Source organism: Neohortaea acidophila (genome assembly GCF_010093505.1).
Source record: "Neohortaea acidophila strain CBS 113389 unplaced genomic scaffold BDY17scaffold_8, whole genome shotgun sequence".
In the NCBI taxonomy this organism is placed as follows: Eukaryota; Fungi; Ascomycota; class Dothideomycetes; order Mycosphaerellales; family Teratosphaeriaceae; genus Neohortaea; species Neohortaea acidophila.
The window spans coordinates 913,102-937,182 of record NW_022985517.1 but is presented as its reverse complement, the minus strand read 5'-3'; the positions used below and the strand labels follow the sequence as shown (position 1 = coordinate 937,182).

Genomic DNA, 24,081 nt, shown 5'->3' with positions numbered 1-24,081 from the left:
CTCGTGTTCCCTATTCAGTTTCCTTTCACCCTTACCAAAACGCCATCACACGTAGCTCGATGCTTTCCCTTGGCTCGTCACTTTCTGCCGCGTCGCCAAGGTCCGGGCTCCCATGCCACGGGGCGCTGGCATGCTGTGAATCCGCACCCAGAGAAGCGCTGTCAAAGAGTTTGACAAACCACACCTCGTCAGGCTCTTGTGCCGACACATAGTGCCATTTAAGTTCCTCAGGACACTCTCCCGCCCGAGGTTCCTCCGCTCGCACGCCTAGCATAGCACGCTGCGTCAAGTACTCGCCATCAGGCCGGTCGCTGAGCCCTTTTGCTCCGGGGACTTTGCTGTGATACGTCCAATACACCATGTCGCCCCCTGCCTCCCCCACCTCCTTCCTCCTTGGCCCGAGAGCCAATGGGTCTCGGCCGACTTTCTTCAGCGGCCGCCAGATGCTGTAATAAGCGTATCGCGGCCCAAGACGATCCCCTTGATTGTAATTCTCCGCTAAGGCCGCCGTCGCTCCTTTGGCCGTTGCGCTTAACCCCAGCTTCTCGCAGATGGCATCCTCCACCGCGATGACGCCGCTCTCCCGTGCAGCGGTATAGATGCCTTCATTGTCGAAGCGGATGATATGTCGAGCGCCAAGCGGCGTGCAGTCCATGTGTGGCATACGAATTGGCTTGGACACCAAGAGACCCTTTTGGCCGGACAGATTGTCAGAGGTTGTCTTGTTGCTCGTTGGCCCTGTGGAGTCTTGTGAGGCTGGTTGACCTTGACGCATGACGCGGACCAGGGCGAAGGCGCGTTTCGCTCCGACCGCCCTGCACACGAGCTCTGTTGTTTCGGCGGCGTATACATTGTTCACGGCGTGCTCGTCCGCGTGACCGTCAAGCTCATCCAGGAACGGCGAGCGATGCTTGACGAGGGCGAAGCCATGCGACTTGAGCAGGTCTTCAGGGGAATAGTCGGGGCGAGAGACCACAGGGCGGACATCGGTCAAGGGGTAGCTTCTCGGCACGTAATCGCTTGACGGAGGAGGGGCGTAGAAGCCGCGAGTCCCGGGGTCGTTGTTCTCGATGCCGGACGGGATGACAGGCAGCATGAACTGGCCGGATATGAGCTTGTCATGTCCAGCAGAGCCCATGCTGGAGGTTGGTGTTCCTGGTGGTGGTGTTGTGAGTAGAGTATGGAATGCAGTTGCCGGGAGTGAAGTCCAGAGGACTTGAGCATCGAAAGTCACACCCACGGCCTTGACGCTTATTTCATCATTCGACCGGTAATCCGGAGCTTGCTTGCCTATATCTTACAGTAGGACAATACCAGGCTGCTTATATGTCTGGACTGGAGCTGCGTACGGGAACGGCATCACGATTGAGTCCTGAGTCCGCTCGACTTCACTTCACACTGCAGGACGCACGGAATACGCTGCGCGGCGGTGGATGGTCAAGTACATGTAGGGCAAGCGGTTGGTCTTACGAAAAGAGGATGCAGACTCGCGTCGTTGATGCAAGTCGATGGCTTGATTGGTTCCGAGGCTGCAGACTTGCGTACGCCTGCATGATGGATGCTGTAAGATCATGCGGGAGCAGATGCGCTGAAGCGAGCGGGAAGGGAGATTGGAGTTGGAGGCGGTCTGCTCGAGTCGAGTCCATCTGATTTTCTTTTTCTTCCTCTCTGACATCGGCTTCATACGTCCACAGAGAAGAGAACAGTTTCGTAAGGCCAACTCTACGGCGGTGAGCGTGCGCCACTCACGTGATTTAGGGCTTCAATCACGGCTCATTTCCGACGTCCGCCCGGGTCACGCCCCCTTCCAACCCACGCCCAACCGCACCTCCCTCCTCCACCCACCATCTGGCCCTACACCGACATCAAACGCTCTGACGGCTTTTATTGACGACCTCGAACCCGCGCAGCGTGTCTGGTGCTTATGCGACAGCATCTGCGAGCCGAGTAATGCTTATCTGATCCGCCGCCGCACCTCTCCGAAGACATCCATGTGCAGGCACAGGTAGCGGATCAGCATGCCGGGCATTCAACCCTCGCCTGGCATGCGCGATGTCGACGTCTGCTACGGCGCCTACCAAGCGGGGAGCGAAGGCGTGCAGAGCGCCTTGCAGAAGGCCAGATGGAAGTACAACCACCAGCCCGTGCGCAAGACGGGCGACTTAGATCGCAAGCGATACAGCGACATCATCTCGCCCGTCGAACCCTCCGAAGCGCAAGACGAGCCCAACAGCCCCTCTTCGCCGTCAGCCCCGCACGATTTCGAGCCCGTGTCCCCGACCTCCGTTCCACCTATCGCGCTTGATCAGAAGGAGTCTGGCCTGCCGCCCACTCCACCAAATGCGCTGGCGCTTGATGAAGAGCCAGAGCTACAAAATGGACACGACATGACACCCCCACCCATCTTTGCCGACGGCGTTCGGAATGCGCTTCGCAGCGAGCAAAGTAGAACGCCGATTAAGCAACAAGCAAGTCCTCTCACCCCAGATCCTTCTCCGCCGAGGAAGTCGAGTGGCGCGCGCCTTCCCTTGGCTGTGCAGTCGGAAGAAATCGCACAAGCGGACTCTCTCCCCACCGCTCATGAAAATCAAACTTTGCTTGCCTCAGAAACCCTGACTCCCGTGCATCTACCTGAGGAGGACAGACTACCTCAACACTGGCTGGACACGACGCGGGAGCTGCAGGCTGCAAGCATTGGACTTGGCGCCATCACCGTTGAGGAGACTCCAGTAATCGCAGGCGACAGCCAGGATGCTAGCGCTTCTGGCAAGTTGTCTCCACAAGCATCGACGCCTGACAAGCAACGCAGCCAGCCCGGCAAGCCTGATGGAGTTGAATATTCTCCACCACCTGACACTTCAATTGGCCAAGAGGCAAAAGGTCTTGGACTGTCCGGAGCCCCATCATTGCAGGACAATGCGCAGGAGCGCAACAACCTGGTGTACAAGAAAATCCAAGAGGACAATGTCAAGAGGCACAGCGCGGTCAGCGCTACCTCCGGGGCCATTCCCGTCGGCATCGTCATGCCTGCGCTTGACCTGACGCCAAAGACTTTGAAACGCCAGGCAAAGTCTTACTCGCTCCGTGGAGACCTCAGTAACGGAAGTCACAGAAACAGCGGAGACAGCACAGGAAGCGAACTTGTATGGAGGCCGAAAAAGCTGCGCACACCAGAGAAGAATGGCGTATTGGACTCTTCGCCGATTCTGGAGTCTAAATACCGCCAGGTGTCGTCTCCCGCCAAACTGGGCGCAGATGCATCCGACATGACAGCCCTCACTTTTGCGAGCATGCAGGGTTCGCCATCTGCGACAAGGACGCGCACACAACAACCCGAAGTTGCGCATAAGTTGCGCCACGTTTCTCCTGGAGATCGCCTATCGAACAATATGTCCGTGAGGCGTACAAGCCTGGAGGTTTCGCCGCCGCCGGAAGCCCGGCCCTACACAGAGAGCTCCAAGGCGGACCGCAGGACTCAATCCGTATCGGATGTGGGAAAGCGTGCTATTGAGTCCTTGGCCACCGAGCGGGGAAAGGTACCTGGCGTACGATCAGGCTCACAGCCGCTTCATATACCTAAGCAACGATCCAAGGCTCAGCCTTCACCGGACGGGGCTAGTACGGCGGTGAGACTGCGCCACTTCTCGCACGAAGCACGACTGGAGAACAACGATGACGTCCGGCGTACTAGTCTTGGGCATGCAACTCGGTCGCATACACAGACTGAGCGGCCAATCGATCCTCCGGGTGGCTTCGAACGCGAATTTCACCCAGCAACTCCTCGCAAAAGCCTTGACGCGAGGCATCTATATCCAACCACCACACCCATGTCGATAAGCCAGATCTCCGACCGGACCGATAACATCGAAATTGGCGAGGCGAATGGTGTCCGACTTTATGCACACAACAACGAGAGTTTAATGGTCGTTCAGCATCATTCGCGACCAACGAGCAAGGGCAAGGAGTTCGAACCTGATTCGTCGGGATTTGTGCATGGAGGATATGTAGGGTTGAGGGATCCGGTGTTCGTGGCACAAGTGGAGCCCCCTACACCGACTCTCGCAACCACAAGGCCGGAGCATCAAGTCGACAGCCCTTTGACGAACCCTCGGGCAGCTCCTGTACCGCCAATCTTTAAGGTCATTCCTCCCACTCCAGTGAGAGAGCTGCTAGAACGACACGAAAGCAGTACGCAGCAGGAAGACGCGACCACGGGTCGTGAACGCAGTCCATCCCGCAAACGCCTGAGCCTTGGCCAGCGCGCCCGACGGTATAGCGACATCATCTTTCCTGGACTGGGCAGCCTACGGAGGTCAAGTCAACGATTCAGCGTCACGGAGCGAGACACTTACCTCTCGCCCATGTGGAAACCGCAAGGCTTCTGGGACGACATCGACAGCGATGAGGACTACGACGATTTCGAAGCCGGCGGATCGCTCCCTCGGGGCGGCGACACCTCTGACGTCACCGAACGGCGACTCGTCTTCCCCCGAGCCATGAGCAAACGTCTCCCTGGCTTCCGCGGCGCCGGCGGCTTCCTGGTCGGTAACAGCCTGGGAATCGACCGACATGGAAGCAACAACCGTCGGCATTACGTCGGTACCAGCACGCGGACTCTCTCAGCGCGCCAGAGTCAAGAGTTGATGAAAAGCCTGTCCTCGCCCCGTGAAGGATCACAAGAGCTTCCTATACGTAGTGTGGTGCGAGCTCAGCGACACTTTGTTATCCCCTTCACCGGCGGATCTCGAGCGTATTGGGTGGGCACGGGCCGGTTGCGGGCCAAGGTGCGGGCGCTGCGCCTTGCGAGGGAGGAGCGGGAGAGGGAGAGGAGGCGGGAGAAGATCCGGAAGTCGATTGGGCATCGGGTCTATCATGATCAGTAGGACTTGCAGGATGTTGACGCCGTTTATGAACGAGTGTGGGCCAGGAGGAAAGCACGCAAACGATGACGCTGCCGATTCGAAATGAAGGAACACGATTGATGATGTGATGTTGGAACGCGATGTCACGGCTGGATTGTCATGAGAACGAACACTTGGAGCATTGTGCATTTCTTTCTTCCTGGCTCAAGCATTGGTCACATTCGAGGAGAGGGAGCGAGTCTTTGTACATATGAGTCAGTAACGTACCAGACTTTGCAGCTTTGACAATTGGCACTCAGACCAAGACTCTTATACCCTCACCCACGCACTCGTCGATCCTACATTCCTACACAATTCCAAGATGAGGACTGTCATGGAAGGGACAGTAGATTGAAACCTGTTGATTGTTGTGCCAAAGTGCTAAGCTATACGATACCTTCGTCCACAAGAACGCCATCCTCCACGTTTGTACTGTAGATCCCACAACCCCTCCAAAAACTCAAAATCTCCATCGAGCGCGAAGCAAGAAAAAACAAAGCAGACTCCTGTGCCTGCCAGCACGCTCACGCCTCGTTCGTATGAGACGATCGCCGGCCGAGAACACGCTCATGGCCTCTTCAGCTCAATTCGGGCGGCGGGGAGGGGAGCGCGGAGGCAGAGGGCGGAATCGAAACGGAGTGAAAGGGTCGAAGATGTTTTGGGGCGCATCACTGGCGCGGGCGCCGGTGGCCATGGCGATCAAGGTCGCGGCGACGTCGGCCTCCTCGTCGGAGACTTTACTCTTGACGTTGCGGGTTGGTGCGGCGTTGATCGGCGTGAAGCTGGAGACGCGGATGCCGCCATAGACCGGGGCGGGAGAGGTCTCCCTGGCCGGTGTGGCGTTGATCGGCGTGAAGCTGGAGATGCCGAAACTGCCAGGGACCGCGGCGGGAGAGGCCTCTTTGACCGGGGCAGGAGAGGCCTCCTTGACGGGGGCGGGAGAGGCCTCCTTGACCGGAACGAGAGAAGCCTCCTTGACTGGGGTGGGTGAAGCCTCTTTGATCGGGGTGGGAGAGGCCTCTTTGACCGGGACGGGAGAAGCCTCCTTGGTCGGGGCGGGAGTGGCCTCGTTGACCGGGGCGGGAGAGGCCTCGTTGACCGGGCCACTTTCGGTGGGAGCGACGGTGGTAGGCGTGGCTTGTCGGCGGCGGCGGTGGCGGCTGACGGCCCTCCTCCGCGGCGACCTGAGGGTGCTGTCGAGGCCTGGAACGCAGAGAGGTTAGCTCGGCCCGATTACACGGCAGAGAGGAGACTCACGAATCCAGGCGCCGTACTTGTCAAACACCACCTGACAGATGTCCTCGTCGTATGCCACTCCCATTCGGCGCTCGCACACTTTCTCCGCGGCTCTTACGATCTTGAAGATCTTCAGGCGCATGCTCATGCCTGTGCGGCAGAGTTTGATGTCGTCGTATTTCACCTCTTGGGCGTGCTGCTCGATGAGGAAGCGGACCTGGAGTTGACTGGATTAGCAGCCGGCATAACGTGGGAAGATGGGGACGACAAAGGGGTTGAGCGTTGCGACCCCCCAGCGCCATACGGGGAAGACGACTTACATCCTCGGGCTTCCACAGTTTTTTGTTGTTGGGGAAGATCGTAAGATCCGCCGGCGTGGGCTTTGCGCGGCTGGTGGTCTGCTTGGTGCGAGCCATTGTGTGGTGGATGTGTGTTTGTGGGTGTTGGAATGGAAGAGAGGGATCGGGTGATGAAGCTGGTTGATGGATGGAAGAAAGGGATGAGTTGATGAAGCTAGTTGATGGTCTTGAGTGACGAAGATGCTGGACGAAGCTGAGCAAGGAACAAAAGAGAAAGGAGAAAACGATTCCTTTTGTAGGAGACGGGGGAACGAGATTCGCTCGTGTGGGAGCTCGGCAATCGAGGCACAGGGCATCATCCCTACCAAGGTCCACGTCCACAAAACCTGCCGAACGGATCGAGCAAAGCTCAAAGGGGAACATTTCGCTCGTTTGCCCACTGTGTGGGATCCACCAAGAGTTGGCCGCCAGCGTCAGTGCATCATCCCGAGCGCGAGTGCCGAGAGTATGCGGGCAACCTGCAGGTGTCGCTGACCCCTCGCGCGCTGGGTGGACGGACATGCTCAGGTGTTTACTGGTTATATTGGCATGCCGCCACCGAGCGCGACAAGTCTGGCGCTTCCGGGAAACTTGAGAGACTCCACTGCGTCGGAGAGCCGGCGAGCGCGTGAGCCAAAATGGGAAAATGTGACACTGTGCGAAAGCGGCACCACCTGAGAGCCGGCACAAGGGCGAAATGAGGACCGTATGCGACAGACCAGGGCGCCTCCGGGCTGTCTTCAGCGACGGCACTGCACGTACTGCATGCGAAGCGTCGAATAGAATGCGGGGCCTATGAGAGGAAGCGGAACACTGCGTGAAATCCAGTCGCATCTCACGATCCATGGCTAGAAGGAGGACAATCACCGATCAGAGTCGGCCTATGCACCTCCGGGAATCTTCAGCGACTTTTCCACCACTCTGCGCCGCGCGCGGAAGCTGGTGATGTGCGAACGCTGCCCAGCGCGCAGATGCTGCTGCACCGGAGACGCCATCTCGAAACCGCCGATCCGTGGGTAAGGGTTTGAATGACCTAGCGGCCATTCATGGCACGACTGAGTAGACGCCCGTCCTCGCGGGGTCATGTCTTTGGTTCTTGAGTTTTGTCTGGCCTGTAGGAATGATTCCGCTGAGCTATCGAGTGGAGGAGAGTGCGCGTTAGGCGTGTCGTGAGAACAGGCTCGCGGAGGGTGGAGCACTGAGTTTCGGCAGATTGCGCCTGACAGCTGTAGCGCTTTTACGTTAACGATTTTCCCCATGGGGAATGTCTGATATTCCGTGCTGCGTCCACCATCTTTGTGGAAGCGCACAGGCCGAGGGGCGGCAATACAAGTGCTCAATATATTAGAGCTACGCTCGGGAATCGTGCACTTGGTGGAGTTTCTTGGGCTATGATCCACCAGAAACTCCTCGTCACGTGCATTTGGGCGCCTGACATCACCAAACAGTTCGGGTCAGTCCCACCCGACTCCCACGCCCCAACCATCAACTCTCGCACGTCACAATTCTTCTCCACGAGTATGCGACTATCAAGGCGCTTTCACCTCCACTGTCTTTGAAAACACTCAGAGCGTACATATACCGTGCTAAGTTTCTCGCTCCAATAATTCGCATAATTCGTAGAATTCTCGTACATTCATATCGCATCGTGGCCCGCCACAGTGCGAACAAGAAAAAGAAAATGCAACCCCACTCCTGCCCGATTCGGACAAGCTCCATCTGCCAGTCCACAATCGCCGGTACGTGCCAAGCTATGCAGCAACGGAAGAAGTCGACAGCGTGCATGCTGCCCATTCCACGGTTGCGTCAGTCCGATCAGGCATGCCAGCCCTCACCCCTGCGCGCTGTCCAACCTTTGCCGCACGTTCCTCGCGACTTGCGTATTATTATCCTCGCCCTCCTCTCCCACCTCCATGGCTTTCTCTCGACATGCTGCCGCCGAGAATCCGTTCCCCACTTTCGCAGATATGATCCTCCACCGATCCGCTTCGTACTCGTGCATCGCATTTCGCAAACGTGACACCTGTTAAGTAGACCCAAAGTCAGTTGCCAGTCGTCTTCGCCTAAACCTGCTCGTCGGCCCGCGTCACCCCATGAATACCGAATTCACCCACGACGCGCAAAGTAAGGAACCACACGCAAAACTCACCATCTCATCCGTCCACACCGTCGTCTTCGCCTTCAACTTTGTGCAATACCGCACCTGCAACGTCCCCGAACTCCGGCCCGGAAAGAAGTCCGCAATCTGCTTCCACGTCAGGTCCTTCGTCTCCTTCAGCGCCACCAGCAGCGCATCGTCTTCCGGCGTGAATTTGAGCTTCGGTCCTTTGGGTCGTACAGCCGGCGCGGGCATCCCCGGTTGGCCAACCACACTTGGCGCGCCGCTCCTGTCTTCCTCGCCACCTGCAGAGGCGGCAACATTAGGCGTTGGAGATGTGGGTCGGTGCCGAGCTGGAGGTCGATGGTGGTGGTACTGTGGTTCGGATTGGGATTGGCTGGCGTGTTGCCGCATTGGGTGTGTGGGCTGGGGGTGCTCTGTAGATTGCCTCGCCACCTCGTAGGGCGGGTAGGAGAGGCCAGCACCGGCTTGGAGCTGCGCGTGGTGTCCGTGCGGCGTGAGCTCGACCGGGAGCTGTTCCGCTGCGTGCGCTTGGAGTTGCTGCAGGCCTGCGTAATCGTAGGTGGCCATGATTTCTGCGCGACTACGTTTGCGCGACGGCTGTTGCGCAGATTGTTGGTACGCGAGCATGGAAGGGCTTTCGTATGGTGTGCCGTAGTGAGAAGATGACTAGACGACGATCAATCAGTTGGATATTCGGATGCACGGGGTCTCTGGGAATACGACATTGACTTACCACGTGAGACATATGTCTCGTCCTCTGCGATGGAACGATTGGCTGCTCGATAAGATACTGCGACTCTGCTGCCGGCATTTGTGACGGCAACATGCCTGACAAACCATGCTGTTGATACTGACCCAACGGCGCCGAGGGCTGCCCTTGACTCTGTAGGTACGCGTTGGAAGGCTGGAAACCCTGCGTGAGCAGCTGCTGATAGTCGCTAGTTGTCACCTACACCAACGCCACAGCATCAGCACGACTTCTCTTCATGATGGTCTTTCTGCGGTCGTATCAAAGATGTGCTCACCTGACTCCCGTCCTCCTCTTGCGTTTGCTGAGCATGAGCGGCACAGTCGAAGCTAAAATCCGGATACTGCGGCTGTCTCGCCAGCGCGACAACTTTGCATTCGAATCGCCCGTCGCCAAAAGTTAGGCCGCTTGCCTCTTCTGGAGTCGCTGGCGGGGAATGAGGAAAGACAACGAGTGACAAAGCCGTGATGGCGACGTGGTGGAGGGGATGCTCGGGGGTGGTGCAGTCAATGCGTCCAGCGCCACGTTGCTGGCGATTGGACGTTGAGTGAGGGACGTGAGAGGCGTGTTGGGATGGGAAAGATTGTGGTGGAATTAAGCAGAGAGGTAACAATGACGAAAGCATGAAAAGGTGGAATATCTGGACAGTCCGACTAGCAATGGCGGCATCGGAGAGCATTTAATACTAGACCCGCTAACAAGGGAGGGAGGACGACGACATTCGGATCGAACCATACCGGACAGCAACGAGTATGTTTCCGGTTGGGATCATCGCCATGCAGAACGACAGTCTACACCAGCAGGGGAGAGCAGGGCAGCGGGCGCTCGAAGATTGGCCAGAAGCGTGGGCAGCGCCCTTGCGTGCGCCATCTAAGCAGACGCCGGCGGGCAGATCGGTCGAGACAGGGCTGTGTGCGGTGCCTACCCTGGGCTGGCAACATCCGGGCGTGGGTGACGTTGCGGGAGACGGGGGAAGGCAGGGCGATATGCAGGTTCGTGCAGGCTCCACACGAGGCCGGTGCCCACGCATGGATAGTGGCGGCCATGTGGTTTCCGGCCGACTACTAGCCTCTTCCGATGGGCGCGAGCCGGGGGGTGAGTGGCTCATGCAAAGGTGCATGAGGCATAGCGCGATGTTTCAGGAAGCAGCATGCATCGCATTCGCCACAGTGTTGAGGGGGGGAGAGACAAGCTTCGCAAGTATGCTTAAGAAGCGAAAGAGGCTGTGCACCAATTGCTGCGGAAAATAGAAAAGAAGGGCGAGGACATGCATGGTTTGGGGGAGGTGAAAGGCCGATCACTGACCGGGGCCCAAGTTGTCGGCAGTTGGTGAAGCAGGTTTTCCGACCTGACTGCGTGGCTTGCACCGCTTGGCGAGGCTGGTCGCCGTCTTCTGCACCCACCTCGAGAGTACTGCAAAAGTGTTGTGAACGTTGTGGCTGACTGACACGTTCCAGAACATGACAAAACGTTACTTCAGCCACGCGACAAGCGAGTGTCGCCATCATGGGCAGCCAGGAGCAGCAGAAAGCTCGAAGCAGGCCACGCTATAGACCGGGGTGGGTTGACGATCAGCCCAAAGACGTTGGGACCAACGATCATCCCTCGATCCGCCCAAAAGGTCCAATTGCCCCGAGAACAGCATGTCGTTCCTGCATGAATCAAAGACGTAGCGTCGCCTTGGTTGCATGAGGATGGTGGTGAGCGGCTCTACAGCCATCCGAAGGCGTGGGGGAAGTCACTTCCGATTTCCGCGGGGAAGCCGAGCACGTGATGTGGGAGCGGCTTCCTCACTCCCCGTTCAACAGTACATCGCAGTCATCTGGGAAGCAGTTCCGGGGATACGCTGTCAATCAGTGGATTGGAGGGAATCTGCTATGATCGAAATGATGGTCATTTCACTCATAAGCGCCATCACCATAGTTCCATCATGATATTGCAGCCGGGAGCATAATAAGGTAAGGCTTAAGGCTTGAGTCGTATAACACCCATACGGACTCTGATTCGTTGATGTCCGTGCAGCTAGCCAGCCAGCGGCTCAGACCGTTAACGCCGGAGAAGAACCCATAGGTACAGGTATGGACAAATCCCTGCATCACATTCACAGACCGGCCATTTCCTCCTTTCCTTCGCCCGTGCCAGCCTAGCGCCATGCGAGTACGCGTTTGAAGTCGACGCACTGATAAGTAACAGTCCACAATGGTATCGTTGTTCCAGTCCGACCTGGTGTGAATCACACCTTCCAACCCTGCTCCTTTGCAAACTGTTCGCAAGCCTGGGATGAATCGTCAGCATTCATGCGTCTCCGACTCAACACCCACGGACGAGGAAAGGTATACCTTCGCCGGCTTGCCCACTTTCGCCCCAATCACCTTCCACTTGTTGTTGTCGTAGTCTTTGATGGCTTGTAGAAGCGCAGCGCTCTGTTCAAAGCGGTTAGTGGCAAGGGTGTCCTACGTTCAACAAGTCTCGCGTGGTGAGGCGAACGAAACTGCTGACCTCATCTTCCGCAAACTCGGCGTAGTGCATGTCCTGTGGAACGGAGAAACGAGATGTCAGCTATTACGGCCATCGATGAATCGAAAGGGAGAAAGAGATAGTGAGACGGGAGTGGGAATGTCGCACTTTGTACCAATGCTTCTTCACGCTGCCCTCCGTTCGCGCTGGAAAAGTCCGCGCAATCTCACTCCAGCTACTGCCTGCGTCTCGCAGAGTTTTCAGTCTTTGCTCTTCGGCAGGGGTCCACGGCGTGTTTGTCCGTCCCTTCTTGACGACCGGGCTCTGTTGTTGGCCATGCGGCGGCCCCAATCCCAGATCCACCTCCGACCCTGGCGGGCCTAGACCCGTGGGATGTATATAGGCGCTGGCAGTGCTGGAAGCGGAGCCCGGGTGGTCCAAATCGGAGCCTCTGCGCTTGCGCGAACTCGCTGGAGAGACATTGGATGGTTGCGGGGGCGGCGGTGGTTGGGTCAGGCCGTGAGTTTGAAGAGATGGTCGGTACGGAGGGTGTTGAGGGAAAGCGAAGGCCGAAGGGTCATGAGGCGTGTAGCCGTATGCAGCGGGGTATGGATTGACAAGTGGTGCAGAGTGGAGCTCTGGGGGAAGGGAGAGTTGAGAGGGCGAGGCGGCGTAGGTGTGTTGATTTGCAGCGGCGGGATTGATGTTCCGCTTGGGGTTGGGAGAAGGGTGACTGGAAGGGAAGCGTGAGCGTGTCAGTCAAGGAACGGCTGATGAGTCAGGCGGGTGCGAGGGTTATTAAGGCACCCGGTGCCACCATTGACTTCCACAATAGGGCTGGTGGAGGGATGGTACGTACGACATGGCGGCGGATCGGTGACACCGCTCGGATGACGGGTAGCAGGGCGGTGTGCAGAGGTAAGGATAGTGCGAGGGTGGGGGCGCATTGCCTTCGTTACAAGGATGACTTGTGCATGGCAGGTGCGACTTGATTAAGGTGCAAGCCGGCCGGGAGGCTATGTGCAGGGAGGAGCGAAGGAAGGCGCAAACAGACGAGCAGCGTGTACGGAGGTACGACCGAGATGAAATATAAATGGAAGCAAAGAGCGGACAGGACAGGCAAAGAAGGGGAAAGCGGCAGGCAAAAGGGCAAGCAATAGGCAGGCGCGGAGAGACGCAGATCAACGGCCTACTGGCGACGCCGAAAACAGGGTTGCACGCCGGCGCGTCGATTGGAGGGACGGGCACGGCGCAAATGGCCGAGCGGCAGGGCGGTTCAGGTGGAGGGGGGACATGCAACCACGAGTAGCCTGACGTCGTTCCACGCCATCGATCTCGTGGAGAATGAGGGGTGGTGGAGGAGATGTGCGGGGTACAACCATGAGCAGCAGAAGGAAAGAAAAGCTTCAGCTCCATGGGCCAGGAGAGGCCTGTGCGGCTGCCACTCGCTCCCTACTCGTCCACGCTAGCCCTGCACCGGGCTTGGAGCCGTGCGTGCGGGCGCGCTTCCCGTCGCAAGCATGTGAAGAAGAGGTGGTGTCAAGCAAACGTGACGTGAATGAAGTGGATGCCGAGGCTTGATGACTGGCACGGACTGGACTGTGCATGTGGCTTTGCCCTCCGGAAGCTCGCGCGCCCGGCAAGCCACATTTCGACCACTCGCCACCTGCCGCTCCGGGCCCGCTGCCTCCCGGCCAGTGGCGCAGTCGAGGTATAGAGTTAGAGACAAGGTTGACCAAAGACTGGCCAGCAAACAACCACTCCATGTCGCAGGATGGAGATAAGGGCGAGCGCAGTGGTGGGTCTGACAGCCGGTCCGACAGCCCTGCATTGACTGCTAGGTGGAGCGCTGATCCTGCGTCCAGTCCAGCTGTTCCAGAGCCTAGAATGGCCTTGTTGGTCCTGGGAAGCGTCTCGCCGGTTACCCATGCCTCCCTTAGACATGGACACTGTCGGGAGACAGGCTGAATTTCCCATCTGCAGCATCGACCGATCCTTTCGCCCCCAAGGTAGGCTTCATGCTATCAGGCGCCCTGCTTGTTCCGACACTATGCATGCAGGGGACCGAAGTTTACCCGAATGCATCCCAATCCCGCCGCGTACTGGTGCTGCAAAACTAATGCACTGCTGAGGAAGCGTGTGACATGGCGGCTCCTGGTGACAAAGACGCCATTGGCAGCCTCAACTTCCGTCGCTCGCCGCTCTCTTCTTTCCCTCCCAAAAGAACCTTGCGGAAATGTCTGTAGCGGCTTCGCGAAGCCACGCGCCGTCCCATACAGAGTCGAGACTTGCGCCGCCGTCTGAACATGGCTCACACCGCTCCCACCACTCCGCGCATTCCCGCCATTCGGAGCACTCTCACGCCACCATTCGACGTCCGAGGTCTGATGCGAGTGTGAGAGAGAGTGAGCACGCCGGCTACAGAGAGGTTCTGATCGAAAAAGCAACGTCCGAAGCCTCCTTCGCGCACCGTAGCGTCGCGCCTGCCGACAGTGTCTCGCAAGTCAGTTCAAAGGCGTCACGGCGGGAAGAGTACCTTCCTGCGTCCAGATCCACGGTATCGCACTCCGCCCCAAGCGTGCATCCGGACGACAGCATTTCGCAAGTCGGCGCTCGACCTTCACCGAGCCATGCTGGGTCAAGGCATACCTCGCGTGCTTCTGAGGCTGCGGCCTCCCATCATTCGCAGCATAGCCGAGCGCATTCCCATGCAGGATCAGCAAGGCTCACGGAAGCCAATCTCCACGCTCACGATGAGCAGCCGCGAATAGTGGTTATGGAGGAATTTTCGGAATCGGCACGTCGCTCCGAGCACGGTTCTCGGGCCGGCACGGAGCGTTCGAGTCGAGGCAGAGTACTAGACATCGAAGTGGTTTCTGGTTCGCATGCTGGTAGCCACAGGTCTCGCTCTGCGACGCCTTCGTCCAAGACCTCGACCGCGAAGCCCTTGGGCGGCAGTACTGCGGGTTCGAAGGCCAGGTCCAAAGTGTTCTTAGTCGAGGAGAAAGAAGTGTCCGAATCGCGAACGACGATTGAGAGTGCATCAGTTGCACGTTCGACGGCTCATTCTGCTGTGCTATCGAGGTCTGGTTCCAAGGTCGGGTCGGCAGTGTCGGGCAATTCGAGCCGTCACTCTGACCTCCAAGAAATCGACCATTTGAGTGTACACTCAAGTCACCACTCCAGCCATCATTCGAGTCATCATGACCTGATACCGACTACACCACACAAACACGACGCGGCAAAGTCCTTCACCAAGGAGCTCATTCGACCCCACTCTCCAGCTTCACAGTCAGTCCCTTACCGTACCATCACAATCACTCCCAACGCACTAGTGTCAAAGCGAAGATCCGGTCCGCCACGACACAACGTGATTGAGCTCAGGCCACAGTCGTCTTTCGATCGAGAGCTGCTTTATGAAAGGGAGCGACCGAGGGTGCGGGAGATGAGGCCCGACAGGGCGCTGTACATGTCTGAGTCATCGAGGAGTGAAAGCATACGAGCGCCGTCTTCACACGCACCGAGCACCGCGAGCAGTTCTTCTGTCGTTTCGGAGCATGACTATGTTGTCATCGTTGACAAGGAAGGGGAGCAAGTGGAAGAGTCAGGCTATAAAGTGCGGCGACATCACGTTTATCATTGCCACAATTGACGATGCTCACGACCTTTTACGACGCTATGTATCCAAGACTTACCACCGTACCGTAGCTCTTTTCATGGTTCATATTTGGAAATGCTCTTCACCTCTCGATCCATGAGGCTGCGAGCCTGGCGAGACTTGCGCTAGCAAGCTTCAACCTGATTGGCCGAGACTCGTCATGTCGTTGCCCCGTGCAGCCAGATCCCTCTCCAAGCCTTGGACTTTCTAGACGACCTTGGATCTGTTTTTGGCTCGGCAGGTGGAAGATGGCGACATAAAAGATGTCGGTACGGAAGACCGTTTCCTGTTTGACGCAGATCTGTCTATTTCCATTCGTATATGCTTTCCAGGACGGGGTGAATACGACGTTGCTCCACGAGCACGGTCTGCACGTTACTACAACGCTGCACTCCACGCAGTGATCGTCGGTTCTTTGCCAGCATGAGACGACCTCTCCTCCGCTTTGCTGCAGCTGCAGCTCTGCTCAGCGTCGGCTCTGCGGGCTCAGCCTGCTGGCCGGGAAATCCCTGTCCAGCGAGCACCCCATGTTGCTCCCAGTACGGCCAATGCGGAGTCGGCGCATACTGCCTCGGAGGCTGCGATCCTCAGTCTTCCTACGATCTACAATCATGTACAGCGAAGCCCGTGTGCAAGAGCGAGAACTACAAGTTGACGTCTCTCGACGACGTCGTTTCGAACACGGAATATCTGGGCGATGCGAGTACTGCCAATTGGGTCAGCAGTGGCACAGTAGTGCCATACGCAGGGGACAGCTTGCTTCTTACGCTGGCGCAGGGGACCGTGGGGACGTTGCTGATGAGTACGCATTACGTTTGGTACGGCAAGATCAGCGCTACAATGAGCACCAGCCAGGGACAAGGCGTTGTCACGGCGTTCATCCTGATGAGCGATGTCAAGGATGAGATCGACTGGGAGTTTGTCGGGGCGGATGTGGACATCGCTCAGAGCAATTTCTACTGGCAAGGCGTCACGGAATATACCAATGGATTCAACATCTCTACCACCGACACCTGGCAGAATTCGCATACGTATACCTTTGATTGGCAGCCGGACTACATGAGCTGGGCGATCGATGGCGTGGTGGGTCGCACCGTCTACAAGAACGAGACATTCAACACAACAGACAACAAGTATCACTACCCGCAGACGCCGGCACGCGTGCAGCTTTCTCTGTGGCCAGCGGGTCTGCCTACCAATGGGCAGGGCACGATCGACTGGGCGGGCGGTCTCATCGATTGGAGCAGCCCGTACATGCAGAACGGGTATTACTATGCCGTGGTGGAAGAGGTATCTGTGGAATGCTACAGTCCGCCATCGAGTGTCGAGCAGAATGGCAATCAGGCCTACTACTACACCAACTCCGAGGGGCTGCAGAGCGACGTGGCAATCGGAAACAACAAGACCATCCTCGGCTCTCTCTTCGCTTCAGGCGATGACCCGGACTACAATCCCGACAAGACCGCGTCTGGTGCTCAAGCAACCCAGCAGACGGTGCCTGGACTGAATGGCATCGGCAACCAAGGACTGCAAGGCCAAACTGGGGCGGAATCTGCTGCCGCGCCCTCGGCCTCTTCAGATTTCGTGCAGGGAAATGAGAGCTCTAGTAAAGCCTCGACGGTGGTGGCTGGCAGTATCGTTGCCTTGCTGGGTTTCGTCGCTGCTGCCTTGATGTTGTGATGGCATGAGTGTCAAATTGGTTGTGTGCATAGCGGGGGCGCATGGGAGCATGGACGGTGATTTTTGAAAGACTCATAAATTGAATGTCGATGAAATCGCGAAACAGAAAGGCGTTCACGAAAGTGCAAGAGGGCTTCTCATCACCAAACTTTCCCAATCGGGTAATCTCGCGCCAAGACTTCCGAATTCCGCTCCGCACTTTTCACCTTCGAACTTTTACCGCACACGACTGTCTCACCACGCAATACACAAACCCACACTCACCACACTCCCATCACCACTCAGCAACCATGGAGAACGAACGCGGTGACCTCGTCGACCTGTAAATCTCCCCTGACCCCCCTCCCACGCCTCACATCGCACATCGCACTAACCCCAACCCCCTCCGTGCAGCTACGTCCCCCGCAAGTGCAGCGCAACCAACCGCATCATCACAGCCAAGGACCACGCGGCGGTACAAATCAGCGTCGGCAGAGTCGATGAGAACGGCCGCTACACGGGCGAGAACCAGGTGTACGCCCTGAGCGGGTTCGTGCGGGCGATGGGGGAGAGCGACGACTGCGTGAACCGATTGGCGCAGAAGGACGGGTTCTTGAAGGGCGTGTGGAGCGCGAGCAGATAAGAGGTGTGCTGGGTCGAGAGTGATGACAATGGGAGGTGAGTGAGGTGTTTAGTCTGAAGTGAGCTTAGGATGAGGCAGGGGCTAATGGTACACACAGGCATCCGATGGATCGACGGCCAGTACTGTCATGTTTGCAGACGAGCTAGCTCTATCGACAAAGGCCACACCCGTGTCAGCGGCTGTTTAACTTCACCGACACGTCTTTTCACCTATCATCTTGCATTTGCTACGTTTCTGTAATGCCTATGCTTCGAGTGGCTGACAACGGCCTTCTCTCCCTCTACTCCTGGTGGGTAGACACCATGAGAGCTGAAGGAAAGGCAGAGCAGCGGCAAGACGGAGGAGCCCAATGGGAACCACGTCGTGTTGCTGCTCGCAGCCTAGATCGACCGACATCCTTTGATCTCGGACCGCCTTTGAAAGTCTACAGTCGTTAAGATTACAGGACTGTGGAACAGATACGGGCGATACATACGCTGCCTTTTTTCGGTCTGTTGCTACATGTGTAGAGCGTGCAGGCCTCGGTCATTGACGGCTTCCCGTATGCTCAATGTGTTGTATGCTGTCGCGGTGAGCCGAACACGATACCGCCCCTCGCCAAATTTGGCAGGCTGACGCGCAATTGCTCTGATGATTGATAACTCCGTCAATTCCATCGCTAGCTCTGAGCTTCGTAACGGAGAGCGCGAGGTGAGGCTGTGGACTGCTGGGTTGGATGGGCCGATCTGGACAAGCGCCACTTGCGGCGCAGCATTTGGAGGAGATCGCGCACGATCTCTTTTAGCCTTTTCAGCTGCCCGATTCCTGCACGTTTCAGCGTGCGGGAATCTTGGAACGAGCTTCATTACTTGGCCGCACGCCTTTGAGGTGTCTCACAGGAGCCAGGAACCGTGCCTTGGCGACACAGCCAACCAGCTAGCTTGGGTCGCTTCTGAACGAGTCTGTTCTCCCCCACTTCACGCTCACTATATTCCTTCGAAACTCCCTCGTAGCACGCGATTTGGTTGTACTGCCACAGACCCGTGAGTCAAGAGCTGGCGCAATTTAGGTTGCTAGCGCAAACTCAAGCCGCGCAATTGACCGAGCTTGCTCCACGCTTTACGGCGATTACTAGCTCATTTATTGCACCGCGCCCTCCTCCTCGCCGAGACTCTGCCATCCTTCCCTCTTCACCCTCCGAAACGCGCATTCCGAAGAGGACAAGCTCACTCACTTCACTCCTTCTCTCTCTGTTCATTTCCACGCTGCGTGGGAGGCTCAGAGCTGAGGTAGTTTGGAGCTCCTCCGCCAGAGCTCCGCCATTGGTGTCTCCAGCATTGAAACTCTCAACTCACCGACTGCACGGTGAGAGGACACGGTCAACATGGCGACGAGCACCTCCGTCGCAGATCTCAAGGCTCAAGGCGCCATAGAAGCCGCCAATGACCCTCACAGCAGTGTAACGCCTGACGCGGCCGAGCGGACGGCCATGAATGCCGCCAAAGCTGCTGGCGCACCCACCTTCTCCTTCGACCCCGATGCCACTCCCGAAGAGAAGGCGGCGCAGATGAAAGCGGTATGACAAGACTCTGCATTCATTTTCTCCCCCGCATCCAGCTGACCATCTGTGCAGCAAGCCCCAATTCAAAGACATCACAGAAAGCACCAGGTTGCAACCTTGGCCTCTGACCAGGATGATGGTGAGACCGCTGGCTACGACCTCCCACCCGCGACCAAGGCCGGCGCAGTCCTCGAGCCGCCCTCTCCCACCGCCGCCAATGGTCATGTCGGCAAGGATGCAAATAGCCCATACTCCAAGACCGGCTGGGCGCCTCGTTTCGGCCACCCGACGGAGAAAGAAGAAGAAGGACACACTCTGCTCGATCACCAAGACATGCTCGAGGGCAAACTCGACGACAAGTTCTTTGGCGACTGGTACCACAACGCAGCCGTCATCGTCTTTGCCTGTCTGGCTTCGTGGGTGGTGGCTGTGCTCGGTGGAGGTTTGGGATGGACTTTTCTCGTCATGGCGGCATGTGGAACGTACTACAGAACTTCCCTCCGACGCGTGCGGCGTAACTTTCGGGACGACATCTCCCGCGAATTGGCGTTGAACAAGCTCGAAACGGACACGGAGTCCTTGGAGTGGATCAACAGCTTTCTCACGAAATTCTGGCCCATCTACGCCCCGGTACTGTGCGCAAGCATCATCAGCTCGGTGGATCAGGTCCTCAGTACATCTACTCCCGGCTTTCTGGACAGTATGAAGATGAAGATGTTTACGTTGGGTACCAAGCCACCTCGCTTGGAGCACGTCAAGACTTACCCTAAGACGCAGGATGATGAAGTACTTATGGACTGGAAGTTCAGCTTCACACCCAACGACGTCGAAGATCTGACTGCGAGGCAGATCAAGAATAAAGTCAATCCGAAAGTGGTGCTGGAAGTCCGCATCGGCAAAGCCATGATCTCGAAGGGCCTGGACATTATCGTGGAGGACATGGCTTGCTCCGGAACCATGCGAGTCAAGGTCAAGCTGCAGCTGGAATTCCCTCATATTGAACGGGTGGAGATCTGCTTCTTGGGCCGGCCGACGTTTGACTATGTCTGCAAGCCTATCGGCGGCGACATGCTCGGGTTCGACATCAACTTCATTCCGGGCCTGGAAGGCTTCATTCAAGAACAGATTCATGCCACGCTCGCCCCGATGATGTACGACCCGAATGTCTTCCCCATCGAGATTGCCAAGATGCTGGCCGGCAATCCTGTCGATCAAGCCATCGGTGTGCTCCAAGTCACGTTCCACGGCGCACAAGGCCTCAAGAATCCTGACAAATTCTCTGGCACGCCTGATCCCTACGCCGTGGTCAGTATCAACAATCGTGGCGCCCTAGGAAAGACGAAGACGGTGCAGCAAAGTGCAAATCCAAGATGGAACGACACCGTCAATGTCATCTTGACCAGTATGAAGGAGCCATTGACGATTGCAGTATTCGACTACAATGAATATCGCAAGGATAAGGAGCTCGGCACGGCCGTATTCAACCTCGACCAGCTCGGAGAGCGCAACGATTTCGAGAACCAACAGCTGGAGGTGCTGGCTGGAGGCCGGTCGCGCGGCGCCGTATTGTGCGACATTCGCTTCTTCCCAGTCCTCGAAGGCCAGAAACTAGCGGATGGAACCGAAGGGCCACCTCCAGAGAGCCTGACGGGTATCGCCGAGTTCAATATTGAGCAAGCAAAGGACCTCGACGGAACCAAGTCAATCGTTGGACAACTCAACCCGTACGCCGTACTCCTCCTCAACGGCAAAGAAGTTGCGACGTCGCAGAAATTGAAACGCACAAACAATCCCATCTGGGCGGATGCGAAGAAGGAACTACTCATTACTGATCGCAAGAAGGCGAAGCTGGGCTTGGTCATCAAAGACGACCGCGATCTCACCGCTGACCCGATTCTTGGCTCGTACCAGATCAAACTCGATGATCTGTTGGAGCTTACGCACAAAGGCCAGGAGTGGTACAATCTTGCTGGGGCCAAGACGGGACGCGCGAAGATGTCTTTGCAGTGGAAGCCGGTCGCTTTGCGCGGTGCCATGAGCGGCGGTGGTTACGTCGAGCCGATCGGCGTGATTCGCTTCCATTTCCAATCCGCCAAAGACTTGAAGAATCTCGATACCGTCGGCAAATCCGACCCGTACGCCCGTGTTCTTCTGTCCGGTATACCTAAGGGGCGTACTGTGACGTGGAAGAACAACCTCAATCCTCAATTCGACGAGGTCTTCTACGTACCCGTCCACTCTCCCCGCGAGAAATTGGTTGTGGAAGTCATGGACGAGGAGAACGTTGGAAAGGATCGAACGCTTGGCCAAATTGAGATTGGCGCTGCGGAGCTCATCCAACAGGGCGAAGACGGCGAGTACCTGGTGCACGACACCAAGGACAGGGTCATCTCGGCTCACCTGCGCATCGGCCATGGTGCGCCCAAGGGTACCTTGAACTTCACTGTGGCCTTTTACCCGACCATTGCTGTGGTCAATCCGGAGGATGAAGATGAGGAGGAGGAGAAGGAGGAAGCTGCTGCTGTCGGCGAAACATCAAACGCTCCGCACCATGCCCGGACAACCAGTGCGGCGAGCGCGACATCTACGAAGACCGAGACAGACGCAGTGAAGGCTTTGGACAGGAACGAGAAGCATCAAACCGAGACGGACGAACTGAAGGAGCCCACGGTGCCAAAGATCAAGATCGGGGCTGAGGACCTAGCAAGATACGGTGAGTTTGATGGCTTTGTTTCACCTAGCGATTGGCGTGCTAATATGGTTGCAGAATCCGGACTTGTCGTGTTCAGGATCATCGAGGGCACGTTCTCCCACACTCACACTCATCTGGAAGTGTTGATGGATGATATGCTGTACCCTGCGTACTCCACCGCGAAGATCACCTCTTCGAGTTACACCTTCAACGAAATTGGAGACGCCATGGTGCGGGAAATTGACTTGTCGCGGATGACGCTGCGACTGGTCACGAAGCAGGATCAGAAGGGAGGCGAGACTGACGAAGAGATCAAGACGAAGATCACTGGGCAAACCCTGGACTCGCTGAAGCGTTGCTTGTACACGCCGACGCAGATCACGCTGAAGGATGGCCAAGGCCGCGAAGACCGGGTGACGGTGTCTATGCGCTACATTCCGGTCCGAATGCAGCTCGATGCCAGCGAAAGCTTCAACAACGCGGGCAATCTTCGTGTTGAGGTTCTGGATGCGGCGGACTTGCCGGCTGCTGATCGAAACGGCTACTCGGATCCTTACTCCATCTTCCGCTACCATGACAAGGAAGTGCACAAGACCAAGACTATCAAGAAGACCCTCTCGCCCGCCTGGAACGAATTCTTCGAAGTACCAATCCGGAGCAGGACAGCGGGCGGGTTGAAGGTGGATGTGTACGATTACGATGTGGGTAGTAAAGCCGACTATCTGGGCGGTTCAGCCATCGACCTCAAGGAGCTGGAGCCCTTCCAACCGAAGGAGGTGCGACTGAATTTGGACGGCAAGAGCGGCTCCATCCGATTGAAGATGCTCTTCAAGCCGGACTACGTGGTGCGCTCGCGACAAGGCACCTCGACGTTCTCTGGCACATTCCACGCCCCTGGCAAGATCATTGGTGCACCTGTGAAAACGGCGTCGTTCATCGGTGGCGCGGCGGTGGGGGGCGTCGCGAAGGGCGGGAACTTCCTTACTAGGGGATTCAAGCGAACATCTTCGTCTCACCACCAATCCTCGCCGTCGCAGGATGGAGTGCCCGGTGGGGTTGAGAGTATCAGAGACACGAGTATGGAGACGGATCCTACTGGGCCGAATGGTCACGTCGCGCAAAACTCGGTCGCCAGCACAAGCGCAACGCAATTGGGCTCGCCCGCTGGCTACGAGCAAGGCTCGCCAGCGGGTGGCAGTGCGGGCGAGTCGGGCCGGGCCAACATTGCTGTACTGAGTGCAACGGGCTTCCCGCACGACAGCAAACTACAAATTCGAGTGTTGCACGACTCTGGACGTGGGGCCAAGGAGATTTTGAAGACCGATGCCGTCAAAGCGAAGACTGGCGAGGCGGTATTCGACAACGAGTCGAAGACTCTTTCCGCAAGCGTGGGACATACGTTCAAAGTGCTCGTGAAGAACAGCCACATGCTTGGTTCCGACGACCTGGGCGAAGGCGCGTTTACCCTCGGCGAGACGAACTCCGGCACGCAAGAGGTGCAAGTCGGCGAGGGGACGGTGGTCATTCGTTCGAGCTTCACCCCTAGCGACGCCGCCAGTCTACGCCCCTCGAGCGCCATTCCTACCGACTCGCCTTCCGCCAAGAACAAGAGTCTGGGCCGATTCATGAGCAAGCGCGAGCGCAGCGTGACGCCATCCGCCGGCTAGAATCCACACGGACGGGCGCATGCTTCGCGTGCGAAGGATGGCATGCTGCGCGTGTACCAGGAAGGACGGGATGCTTTTCGGAGCTCGGTGCCGTACTTGCGGGCGGATAGTGTGGATGCCGAGTCGATTTTTGACGTCGAAGAGCTAGAGGAGGGGGAGCAAGGGGAGATGGCTGGCAGGAGGGCGAGCTTGGATGGAACGAAGGGAGCGGGTTGGAAGAGGAAGGGGTGAGGAGGGGCGGCGGAGTGTTTTTTGTGTTTGTTTCGAGATACCACTTCTGTTTCTTTTCCCTGGGAAGCGAGTGTATATACCTTTGGTGTTGTAATGAGGCTTGGAAGTGGTGAAGCCATAGAATGAGCTGTACTCATGTGCGTACATACAGTGCTGTCGAGTGATATCACATGACTCTGGAGAGTGAGG

General features: G+C 57.3%; 8 protein-coding genes across 8 annotated transcripts; 5 read left to right on the top strand and 3 right to left on the bottom strand.

Moving 5' to 3' along the window:
- Positions 1–31: 31 nt before the first annotated feature.
- On the bottom strand, positions 32–1,138 carry BDY17DRAFT_326091 (GA4 desaturase; the record flags this gene model as incomplete). The annotated part of the gene is made up of 1 exon (XM_033737455.1): positions 32–1,138. One exon carries the CDS (start codon positions 1,136–1,138, stop codon positions 32–34), a length of 1,107 nt encoding a protein of 368 aa, XP_033587967.1.
- An 880-nt stretch (positions 1,139–2,018) lies between these two features.
- Positions 2,019–4,883, top strand: BDY17DRAFT_326090 (uncharacterized protein; the record flags this gene model as incomplete). The annotated part of the gene is made up of 1 exon (XM_033737454.1): positions 2,019–4,883. One exon carries the CDS (start codon positions 2,019–2,021, stop codon positions 4,881–4,883), a length of 2,865 nt encoding a protein of 954 aa, XP_033587966.1.
- A 3,201-nt stretch (positions 4,884–8,084) lies between these two features.
- Positions 8,085–9,044, bottom strand: BDY17DRAFT_301272 (uncharacterized protein). Its single transcript, XM_033734210.1, has 2 exons — positions 8,625–9,044; positions 8,085–8,498 (listed from the first exon to the last, which is right to left on the bottom strand). Exons 1-2 carry the CDS (start codon positions 8,985–8,987, stop codon positions 8,307–8,309), a joined length of 555 nt encoding a protein of 184 aa, XP_033587965.1. The 5' UTR covers positions 8,988–9,044; the 3' UTR covers positions 8,085–8,306.
- A 2,534-nt stretch (positions 9,045–11,578) lies between these two features.
- Positions 11,579–12,284, bottom strand: BDY17DRAFT_318010 (uncharacterized protein; the record flags this gene model as incomplete). The annotated part of the gene is made up of 5 exons (XM_033736152.1): positions 11,579–11,620; positions 11,685–11,768; positions 11,845–11,877; positions 11,971–12,126; positions 12,270–12,284. The coding sequence occupies 5 exons, from the start codon at positions 12,282–12,284 to the stop codon at positions 11,579–11,581; spliced, it is 330 nt and encodes a 109-aa protein (XP_033587964.1).
- A 1,123-nt stretch (positions 12,285–13,407) lies between these two features.
- BDY17DRAFT_312105 (uncharacterized protein) lies at positions 13,408–15,180 on the top strand (the record flags this gene model as incomplete). Its single annotated transcript, XM_033735599.1, has 4 exons — positions 13,408–13,722; positions 13,743–13,811; positions 13,982–15,093; positions 15,138–15,180. 4 exons carry the CDS (start codon positions 13,408–13,410, stop codon positions 15,178–15,180), a joined length of 1,539 nt encoding a protein of 512 aa, XP_033587963.1.
- A 458-nt stretch (positions 15,181–15,638) lies between these two features.
- On the top strand, positions 15,639–17,371 carry BDY17DRAFT_301264 (concanavalin A-like lectin/glucanase domain-containing protein). The gene has a single exon (XM_033734209.1). The coding sequence runs from the start codon at positions 15,884–15,886 to the stop codon at positions 17,138–17,140; it is 1,257 nt and encodes a 418-aa protein (XP_033587962.1). The 5' UTR covers positions 15,639–15,883; the 3' UTR covers positions 17,141–17,371.
- Positions 17,372–17,430: 59 nt separating this feature from the next.
- Positions 17,431–17,762, top strand: BDY17DRAFT_253958 (ribosomal protein S21e; the record flags this gene model as incomplete). The annotated part of the gene is made up of 2 exons (XM_033731384.1): positions 17,431–17,462; positions 17,534–17,762. The coding sequence occupies 2 exons, from the start codon at positions 17,431–17,433 to the stop codon at positions 17,760–17,762; spliced, it is 261 nt and encodes an 86-aa protein (XP_033587961.1).
- A 970-nt stretch (positions 17,763–18,732) lies between these two features.
- On the top strand, positions 18,733–24,058 carry BDY17DRAFT_301260 (uncharacterized protein). Its single transcript, XM_033734208.1, has 3 exons — positions 18,733–19,317; positions 19,375–22,015; positions 22,070–24,058. The coding sequence occupies exons 1-3, from the start codon at positions 19,126–19,128 to the stop codon at positions 23,659–23,661; spliced, it is 4,425 nt and encodes a 1,474-aa protein (XP_033587960.1). The 5' UTR covers positions 18,733–19,125; the 3' UTR covers positions 23,662–24,058.
- Positions 24,059–24,081: the final 23 nt, after the last annotated feature.

Excerpts from the sequence above, each read along its gene's own strand:
- BDY17DRAFT_301272 (XM_033734210.1), bottom strand. The coding sequence starts at position 8,987 with ATGCGGCAACACGCCAGCCAATCCCAATCCGAACCACAGTACCACCAC. Across the intron at positions 8,499-8,624 it reads CGGTGTGGACGGATGAGATG|GTGTCACGTTTGCGAAATGC; the intron begins GTGAGTTTTGCG and ends TCTACTTAACAG.
- BDY17DRAFT_301264 (XM_033734209.1), top strand. The coding sequence starts at position 15,884 with ATGAGACGACCTCTCCTCCGCTTTGCTGCAGCTGCAGCTCTGCTCAGC.
- BDY17DRAFT_301260 (XM_033734208.1), top strand. The coding sequence starts at position 19,126 with ATGGCGACGAGCACCTCCGTCGCAGATCTCAAGGCTCAAGGCGCCATA. Across the intron at positions 19,318-19,374 it reads AGGCGGCGCAGATGAAAGCG|CAAGCCCCAATTCAAAGACA; the intron begins GTATGACAAGAC and ends CCATCTGTGCAG. Across the intron at positions 22,016-22,069 it reads TGAGGACCTAGCAAGATACG|AATCCGGACTTGTCGTGTTC; the intron begins GTGAGTTTGATG and ends ATATGGTTGCAG.